Source organism: Ceratotherium simum, chromosome 26, assembly GCF_057802395.1.
Source record: "Ceratotherium simum simum isolate JZ-2026a chromosome 26, ASM5780239v1, whole genome shotgun sequence".
Taxonomy (NCBI): Eukaryota; Metazoa; Chordata; class Mammalia; order Perissodactyla; family Rhinocerotidae; genus Ceratotherium; species Ceratotherium simum.
The window spans coordinates 2,945,945-2,957,146 of NC_141925.1; the positions used below are offsets into that span (position 1 = coordinate 2,945,945).

At 56.4% G+C, this 11,202-nt stretch overlaps 1 protein-coding gene across 1 annotated transcript; it reads right to left on the reverse strand.

Annotated features, from left to right (window-relative positions):
• Positions 1-2,172: 2,172 nt before the first annotated feature.
• Positions 2,173-10,545, reverse strand: ZSCAN10 (zinc finger and SCAN domain containing 10). Its single transcript, XM_087449514.1, has 6 exons — positions 10,311-10,545; positions 5,855-6,321; positions 5,353-5,620; positions 5,081-5,145; positions 4,843-4,900; positions 2,173-4,299 (listed from the first exon to the last, which is right to left on the reverse strand). The coding sequence occupies exons 2-6, from the start codon at positions 6,248-6,250 to the stop codon at positions 2,738-2,740; spliced, it is 2,349 nt and encodes a 782-aa protein (XP_087305640.1). The 5' UTR covers positions 6,251-6,321; positions 10,311-10,545; the 3' UTR covers positions 2,173-2,737.
• Between the last annotated feature and the right edge of the window lie 657 nt (positions 10,546-11,202).

Below are 11,202 nucleotides of genomic sequence, written 5' to 3' on the forward strand. Positions count from 1 at the left end.
AGGGGAGGCTGCAGGGAGAGAGGGATGTGGGGAGGGGCTTGGGAGCCAGGAGGCCTCAAGGACCTGGGGCATTTCTGTGGGTCAGTGTCCCCCCCCCTTGTCTGCCGGCTTCCTCAGAGCCTTTTGGCTCACAGCCTGAACTTGTGGTTCATAGAAAGACCGCCCCCTGGGGGCAGCTGTGAGTCCAGCAGGAGGAGGCCATGGCTGAACCACGACCCTGACCTGAGCTTCTTGGTGGCCCTGAGGATCCTGAGGGACCCTGCTTGCTCTCAGCCCTGCCCCAGCAGGGGAGGGGACTAGGGGAAGGGTCTCCCTTCCTCTTGGCCTGGCCCCTTCCTTCCTGAGGGAGAAGGCAGCCCAGCCTGGGGGTCCTTTTGCCAATCCCCATTGCGGCCCACACCCTACCCTCTGTCACATCCAGGGGACCCCTGTGACAGCCTGTACATGGGAAGGCTCATCTCTGGCCTGAGTTCTCTGGGTACAAGGGGCCGCCCACCACCAGGTCCTCACCTAGCCTTCACTTCTCCTTGGCCATGTCCTAGCCTCACCTCCTGTCACCGTTTAAGTCCTTTCAGACCCTTTCTCTCATTTCTCAAGTGACACTGTGTCCACCTCCACTCACCTCCCTTATGTCCTCCCACCTGACTCTTCCTACAGAGAAACCCTCCTCCTGTGCTGAAGCTATTTCCATCCAGCAGCCAAGGCCTCAGTGATTTCCTTGTTAAAAAGGAAGAACTCTGGGGGCCAGCCTGGTAGTGTAGTTGTTAGGTTTGTGTGCTCCGGTTCGGCAGTCCAGGGTTCGCGGACTCGGATCCTGGATGCAGACCTATGAACCGCTGATCAAGCCTGTGGTGACATCCCACATACCAAATAGAGGAAGATGGGCACGGATGTTAGCTTGGGGGCAGTCTTCCTCACACACACACACACAAAAAAAAAAAAACAAAAAAGGAAGAACTCTGGGGCCAGCCCGGTGGCGTAGTGATTAAGTTTGTGTGCTTCACTTCAGTGGCCCAAGGTTTGCAGGTTCAGATCCCAGGCAGGGACCTACATACTGCTTATTAGGCCATGCTGTGGCAGGCATCCCACATATAAAGTGGAGGAAGATGGGCATGGATGTTAGCCCAGAGCCAATCTTCCTCAGCAAAAAGAGGAGGATTGGCAACAAATGTCAGCTCAGGGCTAATCTTCCTCACAAAAATGAAAGAAAAAAAAGAAGAAGAACTCCCTGCCCCAAATCCTCCGCCTTCCCGTTGTGAATAAACTCTACCGCTGGGCTGTAAGACCCCATCTGCATCCTCAGGGCCCTGGGGATCTCTCCTCCTGGACAACATCTCCAGCAGCCTGCCAAGCTCCTCTCATCTCAGGGCCTTTGCACGTGTTGTTCCCTCTGCCTGGGATGCCCTTCCTCCTGTTCTCCAAGACTGACTCCCCCTCCTATTTCAGGCCGTGTTCCCCTCAACAGCCCAGCACATTCCCTGGCACACAGTAGGTGCTGAAGAAATGATAAAGCCTTTAAATGCTGTGAGTTCTCCCAACTCCTCACTCTCAATCTCTTGCTTGACCAATCCTTCCTCCTTGACATTTCCCTCCCTGGGCTCTTCCAGGACTCATTTGTTCTGTGACATCTGGTGACTCTCTGTACCCCAATCTTCCTCCCACCCTACAAAGGGACCATGCCCAGGCTCAGTGCTTTCCCACCCAGCTGAGACCAAGAACCTTCTCTACCTTCCCCAGATGTGGGGTTGGATCTCCCTCAGCCCCTTGAGCCCTGGATGCTGAGTTCACTCCTTTCCACAACCATGTGCTAAAGAGCAGCTGTGTGTCGGGTTGGGAGAGGGACACAGATAACTCAGACACCATGTTGTTGTGTGTGAAAAGCCACAGACTAAAGCAGGAGTGCGTGTTCTTAGAGCTGGGGCGCTTTGTTTTCGCTCCAGTTTTTACCAAAGTCACGTGACTTTGAATCTGTGCACCAGAGGGGGAAGGAGGCCAAGACTGCCAGGTGGGTAGAAGGAAGACGGTTGGGCCATCAGCCTAACCAGCTCTGGGTTTGGAGGATTACGTGTGGGTAGGGGTAACCAAGTGACAACTCGACCCCTGGCAGGCAGGTTTCGCTCCCTTGCTAGCATTTTCAGTTTGAATTAGTTATCAACGTTCCAGAACAACCGCTTTCCCATGAGAATCCAGAATCTGGGATTTTACATTTTATTCAATTTAAATTAATTTAAACAGCCACATATGGCTAGAGGATACTATATTGGACAGCACAGACTGGGGGTAGACTCCAGAGGAGAAATATTCCAGGGTGAGATCCCTTGGCCTTATCCACAGCTGGTTATGACAAATGGCCACCCCCTCACACACACACCGCTGGCGTGTCTGGGGTGGGGGGGACTCTCCCCCACCTGCTCCCGTCCACCTGTTATTCAAGGTGCTGGTGGGGGAAGGAGAAAGGCATCTCTCTGACACAGTGGGGAGGGTAACAGATGGTATTCAGGGAACTTAAAAATGTAGAGGGACCACTTTCCAGAAGGCTGTTTTACTTTGAGCATTTTGAAATACATGCCTGAGGCCAGGAAGAGATGCCTCTGGGGAAGGGCAGAACTAACATGCAGGGTTGGTGGACTCAGAAGGAGGTGGTGTGGGGTGGTGGACAGGGACAGCCGCTGCAGGCCTGGGCTGTGGAGGATGCCGGGGAGATGCGCGCAGGGCATGCCTGGGGAACCCGGCGCAGTTAGTACAGGGTCTCCCGCGCGTGGGTTCTCAGGTGGCGCAGCAGGTGGGAGTTGCGGCTGAAGCTGCGGCTACACTGTAAGCATGAGTAGGGCCTGGCCCCCGTGTGCACCACCATGTGCCGCAGCAGGTTGCAGCTGCGGCTGAAGCTCTTGCCGCACTCCCGACACTCCTGGGGGGGCTCAGCCTGCCCATTCGCCGCCGCATCTCCCGTCCCTGCATGGGTGGCCAGGTGCCGCTGCAGGTGGGCATTGCGCCGGAAGCTGCGGCCGCATGTCTGGCAGCCGTAGGGCCGCTCCCCGGTGTGGCTGCGGCGGTGGCGGGCCAGGTTGGAGCTGTTGCGGAAGCGGTGGCCGCAGGTGTCACAGATGTGGGGCTTCTCCCCGGTGTGGATGCGCTGGTGGCGCGCGAGGTGGGCGCTCTGGCTGAAGCCCTCACCGCACTGGCTGCAGCGGCAGGGCTTCTCGCCCGTGTGGCTGCGCTGGTGGCGGGCGAGGTCCTGCATCTGGCTGAAGCTCTTGTCGCACTGGGTGCAGTGGTGGGGCCTCGCGCCGCCGTGGCTCAGGAGGTGGCGGGCGAGGCTGGCCCGGCGCACGAAACGCTTCCCGCAGTGCGGGCAGCCGTAGGGCTTCTCGCCCGTGTGCACCCGCAGGTGGCAGACCAGCTGGGAGCTCTGGCTGAAGCTGCGGCCGCAGAGCTGGCAGGAGAAGGGCCGCTCGCCCGTGTGCACGCGCCTGTGGGTCCCCAGGTGCTCGCTGCGCCGGAAGGCCTTGCCGCAGTCGCCGCACACATAGGGCCTGCGCTCAGGGATCGGGCGCAGGCTGCCAGAGCACTCGGAACACTGGTGGCCCTGGTCCTTGGCGTGGGTCCGCAGGTGGCGCTTGAGGCTGGAGCGGCGCTGGAAGGTTTGGCCGCAGTGGGAGCACAGGACGGCCGCTGGCTCCGGCGCTTCGGTCTTGGTCTCTTGGGCACACCGCGGCTTCTGGTCCCGGTCGTGCGCCAGCAGGTGCTGCATGAGGCTGGCCCGGCGCTGGAAGCCCTGGCCGCACTCGGCGCACAGGAAGGCGGGCTCTGAGGAGTGCGTCTGCAGGTGCTTGCTCAGGTGCGACCTCTGGCGGAAGCGGTGGCCGCAGAGGTGGCAGGCGTGTGGCCGCTCGTCCGTGTGTGTGCGCATGTGCAGCTTGAGGATGGAGCTGCGGCCGAAGATCTTCCCACAGCACCGGCATGGGAAGGACCGCGCCCCCGGGTGAGAGCGCAGCTGGTGCGCCTCCAGGCGGGCCAGCTCCGGGAAGCTCACGCCGCATTCTGGGCAGACGACCTTCATCTCTCGCTCCGACTTGGGGACCTCCCCGGCCACTTTGACCTCCGGAACGTCACTCTTGCTGGGAGACGACGCTCCTCCGCCGCTGCCATTCACCTCCGGGCGCTGGCCGAGCGACTGCGCATGGGGCTCTTCCACCACCCTGGGACTATCTGCCCGAGACTCTGCTGAGGTGGCAGCGGGTCGGGCAACCCCTTCGGGCTCGTCGTTAAACTCTTCATCTGGGGTTCTGCTTCCAAATCCTGGGAAAGAAGCAGAAAACAGGGACGATCAGGCCTATTCCGAGGGGCTCCTAGGAACTGCCGGAACTGCATTGTCTGGAATCGGAAAGAAACCCAGGATTCTGCAAAGCCGCTGGGTGGGCAGAGGGTGGGGATTAAAAAAAAATAACACAATAACAAAACAAATAATAAAATTTTCCACTGTAACCGATTTAAAGTGTACAGTTCAGATCCATCAGGTACTTTCACAATGTTGTGCAACGACTATCTACCAATGTTGTGTCACCACTATCTACTGCCCGACCTCTCATTCCCCCAAAGGGAAACCCCACACCCACTAGCAAGCACTCCATGACCACTTATTTTAAAAGCTCAAAGTTAGCAGGGTTGGTTATTAGACCAGACACAATGAGCTTCTAAAAATGTATACATTAGACCTCATCAAAATAGCCCATTTTTAGCCAAAGAGGCCAAAAAGTCAGGTAGGGTCTGGAGCTTCAGAGACCACGCCCAAAACACAAAAAAGAGCCTTCAGTGGTGGTAAGCCCAGGAAGGGCCTCTTACCCAGAGGGTGCATGGGCCAAGATTTCTTTGCTGGGACGTCTTCAAAGGTCAGGCACTCCTGTAACAAAAGGAGGGGCAGAGACCCTCAGTGAGTGAGGAACGGGGCTCTGGGAACTGAGGGGGATGAAGAGCTTTCAAGGTTTAAATTAAGGAAGACATGGATTTGCTAAAACTACAGAGGCAGAGAACGTTCCAGGGCATGAGGACAACCTGGAGTAAAGGGACCAGTCCAGCTCACCAGCACAGCTGCCAGCTCCTGATCTCGGGAGTTCTCCTCCAGCCACAGCAGGGGACCCTGGGGGGCTGACAGCATTGGGGGAGGAAGAAAGAGCTGTTAGAAGCCAGCCTTACCTATCATGTGGCTACGAGGCCATGCACCCATTGCCGGGGCCTGGGAGAGATATCTTGGCTCTCTTCCATCTCTGTCAACTAGGGAGACTGCCCACTGCTGCCCTGCCCTCATGCACTCAGCCTCTCAGCTCCCACTTTACTTGGGCACCAGCTCCTCACCGCTCTCTTGCAGGGCCTGGAATGTCCTCTTGGGACCTGGGCTCTGGGTCTGCTTTGGACTTGGGGAATGTCTCCAGGGCCCCAGCTCAGCAGGCTTGGAGGGTCCTGGCTGAGATGGTGGGAGTTCCTTCGATGGCTCCAGGGCTGAAGCCCCTTCTGTGGGCACTTCTCCTTTGGGGCTGTGGCTGGAGACCTGGGAAGGGCCCCCATGTTCCTCCAAGGTGATGTCTGCACGGGGACAGTTCTTGCCAGAATTAAAACTAAAATCCTGTTCAAAACACATTCATGTTAGGTGACAGACAGGGCGATAATCCATTTCCTACTGACTCCCAAGGGAAATGGAACAGAGGAAAGGTGCAAATCAGACAGGGAAGGAGTTAGGAAGTTAAGAAGGACTCGGTGGAGGGAGGAAAGTGGAGTTTTCAGTGATTTCTTAATGGGGCAATGAAGTCCCTGTCTTCTCACCCTGCTGCCCGGCCCGCCTGGCCCACCATCCTCTTACCAGTGGCCCCACATTGCTGGACTCCGTCTGGACACCCTCCAGCAGCAGCACCACCTCCTCGCCATCCCTGAGCTGCTGGCCCTGGAGCCGGGCCAGGAGGTGTGGGGGCAGCACGCTCAGGAACTGCTCCAGCACCAGCAGCTCCAGGATCTGCTTCTTGGTGTGCAGCTCAGGCCGCAGCCAGTGGCTGCAGAGCTCCCGGAGCCGGTTCAGGGATGCCCTCGGCCCCATATCCTCCTGATACTGGAAGCATCTGAAGAGCTGGTGAGCCACCTCAGGCCGGTGCCTGGCCTCTGGCCGCCTGGGGCCCTCCTGGCCGACGGCCTCCTCCTCCTCCAGTTTGACGGCTCCGAGCTGCTCCTGCTCCCATGCAGCCAGGACGGGTTCTGCAAGCATACTTCACTTTGGGGGATGCCTCACTGCAGCTGCTCCCACTCTCGGGTGTCTCTCCCTCTCTGCTCTCACACCTGTGGTATTAAGAAATGCCTAAAGATGTGGCCTCCAGAAAAATCGTTTCTCACACTGGTCATGTGCAGTGGGTCAGAGGGCAGCACAGCCCCAGGTCTCAGCCTAACCAACACACCAAAAGGCAGAGAAAACAACAGTCCTGTGTTATCGTCTTCTCCTGCAGCATTTAGAACTTTGCATCACTTTACCCCAGTGATCAAAGTTGGCATCCCTGAGAAGACACTCTGGCTTTCCCTGCCTCTTGATGTCGTACCTCTGGGTGGTACATGGCAACACCAAAGACAGGTCCCTGCCAAAAATGTTCCATTGCAATCCAATCCAGCCTTTAGACCCAACTGCCAGTTCAAAGGGCATTACAGGGAATAAGAACAAGTCAAATGATCCCTCCAGGAAACAGTCACACAAACCAGAAGACGGGACATTCCCAGAAACACCCAGGCAGGTTCTTCAGAGTCTACGTTATAAAGAATAAGTGCCGGTAGGGGGCGCATTGCTCTAGGGGAGACTAACAGCCAATACAGCCAAATGCATGAAACTTGACTGGATCCTGATTTTTTTTAAAAAAAGATATTCTGGAGTCAGTTGGGGAAGTTTGAATACGGATGGGGCACTAGATGATAATGGAGACGACTGTTAATTTCTGAGCTGGAATTCCAGATTTGTGGTATGTAGGAAATGCCTTCATTCTTAGAAGGTGTTGAAGGGTTTGGAAGTGAAAGGGTAGGAGGGTTCAGCAATATTTATGGACCGACTGGCAAATGTACCAAAATTACTGCAATCGTTGATTCTGGGAGATGAATCACTGCATTGTTCTTTCAACTTCTCTGGAAGTTTGAGAATTTTAAAGATAAAGGGTTGGGTGGGGGAGTTCATGCATGTGACATCTCCTTGACCAGACACCCTGCCCCTCACTTTATGGCTCTGGAGGTGGCTCCCAGCAGCCAAGGCCGAGGCCACTCATCTGACCAGTGCAGGGCTGAGCTCCCACTTGGTGTTCCAATCCCCTCACCTCCCTAGGTTCCATTCCCGGAGACTGAGGCCAGGATGAGCCAGGGAGCTGGGGTGGGTCTCCAGATGAGAGACTGAGGCTCACAGCTTGCAGAGCTTTGTGACACATGTGTCCCCACGGCACGCCAAAGCTGGCCTCGCCCACTTCAGAGGCCTCTAGTGGGTGCGCCATTGGGAGCTAGGTGATGGGTGGGAGAGGCAGTCATTTTCCTTTCTTTCTTAATTTTTTTTTTTTTATTTAACTGTGGATTCTGCCTCGGTCTACCAGTCTGGGAGGTATCCATCCCAATCCTGTGAGACTGGCTAGCAATAAAAAGTCAATGTTTCTAACTTGCCACTAGAGGGCACTGGTTCCATGGGACTGACAACCTCCCCCACCCCTCCTCCTCAGTCCACCCCACTTCTCTCAACCCAATGGCTCTGAGGGGCTCCGCCTTCCTTTTGGGGGGTGGCCCAGAGCCAGCAATGGGGAGCTGCCCCAAGTTCAGCCCCACCCACAGGGGACTTAATTCAGTCCTTCAGCACAAACCCAGACATTTTTCTGAACAGGACCATACTTTTGTTGCAAAACTTTGAGGCACTTTTGTATTTTAATTTGGGCAGGAATTATTTTATGGATCCGGAAACGCAAGTTTTAACATCTTTCTGCCCTCCCTGCTCTCCTGCCTCAGGGCTACAATGAGCTTCTCCCAGACCTGCCCCCCTCCCCCCCACCCCATGGACATCCCAGGCAGGGAGATGGGAAGAAAGCCTCCTGCATCACTTCCCACCACCGGAAGGGAGGAGAGCAGTGCCCCGAACCTGAGGGACAGCATAAGGTGGGTGTGCGTCCGTGCACAATATCACAAATGACCACAGCTAACAGCTGGTCCTGTCAGTGACCCATTTTACAGAGGTGCAGACATTTGCCAGAGACAGTAACCCAGCCTTGGCAATGGAGCCAGGGAGAAGTCAGCCTGGTGGAGAGCTTTGGACAGTTTGTGGAGCCCCTGTAGAGATCCGGGCTGAGGGCCCAAGGGTTCTCTGAACCTGTGAGGTGTGATGTGATAGAAGAACAGAGGAAAGCTGGATTGTTTGTTTTGTTTGGTTTTGGTTTTGGTGAGGAAGATTGGCCCTGGGCTAACATCTGTACCAATCTTCCTCTATTTTGTATGTGGGTTGCCGCCACAGCATGGCTGATGAGTGGTGTAGGTCCACATCCAGGATACGAACCTGCGAACCCCGGGTGTGCCAATTTAACCACTAGGCCACCAGGCCAGCCCCAGAAAGCTGCGTTTTAAGCCTGGCCCTAGCTCTTCCCACCCCAGAGAAGGAGAGGGATGCGATGCTTAGACAAAGACCCAGGCCTACATCCTGCCCACCTGCCCACCTCCCCCACCTCCCTCCTGCATCTTCCCAGCTTCCCTCCCCTCCCCCACCTTCCTGCTTCTCTCCAGTCTCCCCCCCCCTCCAGAATCTCCCCACCTTTCCCCCTCCTCCCTTCAGCACTTTCCCTGCCTCTCCCCACAGCCTGGCCAATCTCAGTTCTTTCCTGCACTTTGGCATCTGACCCTACGTGGGGCTCCTTCTACCCATTGGCGCCCCTCTTCTGGGACTCCACAATGCACCCGCCACCTGTCTCTCCCTGTCCAATGACACGCTGTGCCACAATCATGGTTGAGTGTATTTCTCCTCTTGGCCTGCGAATAGGAACTGCGTCTTATTCGCTAGCTGTTCATCCAGCGCTTGAAGTGACTTCACTGCTTGTTAGTAGAAATAACAAAACGGGAATGGTAATGGCCACCTCGCAGTTGTAATTATTGAGGAATGCATGCAAAAATGTCTGGTGCAGAAAAGGTCTTTGATAAATGTTTAAGAAAACAGGTTTTTGTTTCGTTGCGTTTTGGCAGCAAGAGCAAATAGTGAGAGACCCCATCACGCGTAATCAGGGACTCTGGAATGAGGGCCGCGGGGCCCAAGTGCCTGTCTGCATGCGCTCTCTGCTTTGGGTCACTGAAGCCTACTCCAGCCTATGCGGTAAATTATAACTTCTCCATTTGACACGTGCAAAGAGCGGCCCTGTGAGAATGGGTGACTTGCTCAAGGTCACACCAGGAGCCAGGATTTGCTTTAAAGTAAGAATGCTGATCTTGAGCACAGTGCAAAAGCTCAGAAAGAGAAAAGGACCCAATTTCCCTCCTGCTGTGGGCGATTTGCCTCGTTTTAGCCAGAATATCACAGCATGAATCAGAAAAAATTAGGGGCTTCCAAATTCCACCCCTCAGACCTAGACACACAGGTTGCTGGGACCTCCAGGCGAGGTCTCACCAAAAGGTTTGAAAGAGGTGGGATTCAAGGGAAATTGGCCTTAGAGTCTCTCCCTCCCCCCAGGTCTCCAGGACAAAAGCTCTGTTAATATGCACATCTTTGGGGGTGGGGTGGGCTGGATTGGGTTGGGGCAGGCTTTTCAGCCACCATCCAATATTTGACCAGCTTAATCTGGAGCCCAGAGAGCCGGGGAGGCCAACACTGGGCTAGCCCGGGGTGGGGATGCTGCCACGAGACCTGCCCAGGCAGTAGGAGAGCCCAGAGCCAGGTCCTCAGCCAGGAACTCTCCCTTTCTCCCGGGACACAGTTGGCAGGAGCCTGGTCGGCTTGTCTTTGTTGGCCCGGCTCCCCTCCTGGTTCTGGGCTGAGTCCATGAGGCCATCAGTCCACTGGAGGCACGTGGAGCCCGATTTCCCCTCCCCAGTGAGTCCAGCAAGCCCATGTCACAGGAAGTCCCGCGAGCCTCCCTGATGCCCCCATAGTCACAGGTCCACCAAGTTGGCTGGCACTGGGCTTCCCAGCAGGGTCCACCCACATCCTCTCAAGACTTTCTTCCAGCCACCTAGTCCCCTATCCCACTGCTGAGGCCTGCAGCCCCCCTTATTTCTCCAAGCTGCTGTGAACCCCTATGTCTGTCCTGGCAGCCTGCACCCCAGGCCTCCCTGCGACTCACCTCTCCGGGTCCCCACTCCAGAGGCAGAGATGCTGGGGGTTCTCTGAGGGCCCCAGGGCCAGAGTCAGCCTCAGCTAGCCTGGGGAAGAACTCCGGGAAAGTGGAACAGGAAGTTCCCTGCCCCGTCCCATCCAGGTGAAGAGGGGGCTTCCCAGAGTTAACCCTTAACCTCCCAGTTTGGGAGCCAGGTGGTAAGAGGGCGGGGCCAGAGAAAGAAAGTGGCTGATCCAGATTCCAACCCAGGACTGTGTCTCAGAGTCTAACTACCCCACAGGTAAGAGCCGACTCCTCCTACTCAGGGCTGGCCCTGTGCCTCTGAGGGTTCTGTCACCCTGTACTTTTTTAAATGTCTGGTGTGTGCCGGGCTCTTTGCTAGGCAATCCATTCACGCGACACATCTTTGCCAAGTGCTTGCTGTGTGCAGGCAGCGGTAGGTGCTGAGGACAGAGAGGTAAACTGGAGGAACAGGCGCTGACCTCCCGGGGCTCACAGGCCCCATGCATGAGCAAACAGTGGTGGATGTTCAGAAGGAAACAGTACAGTACCATGTGGTGAGAGAAGAGAGGGTGCCATCAACTGTGCCACCTAAAGTCCTCCCAAGAATCCTGCCAGGTGGCTTTTGTCCCAGCTCTACCAATGACGAGGCAGGGGCTCCCAGGAGGGGAAGTGACCTCACCACTGGCCATGAGCCCAACTCCAACTCCAGGCAAGCCTTTCCCCTTGCCCTAACGGGCCTTTTTGGGTCGGGCCCGTGGCCGCAGCCTGTAGGGCGCTTTCCTCAGGGGAGTCCGCGGTGCCCCCCTGCGAGTTCAGGGACCGTGGGCACCCCCCACGGCATCACCTGTCCCGGGGACCCGGGGCCACCTGCTCGGTGTCCAGAGGCTCGGGGCTG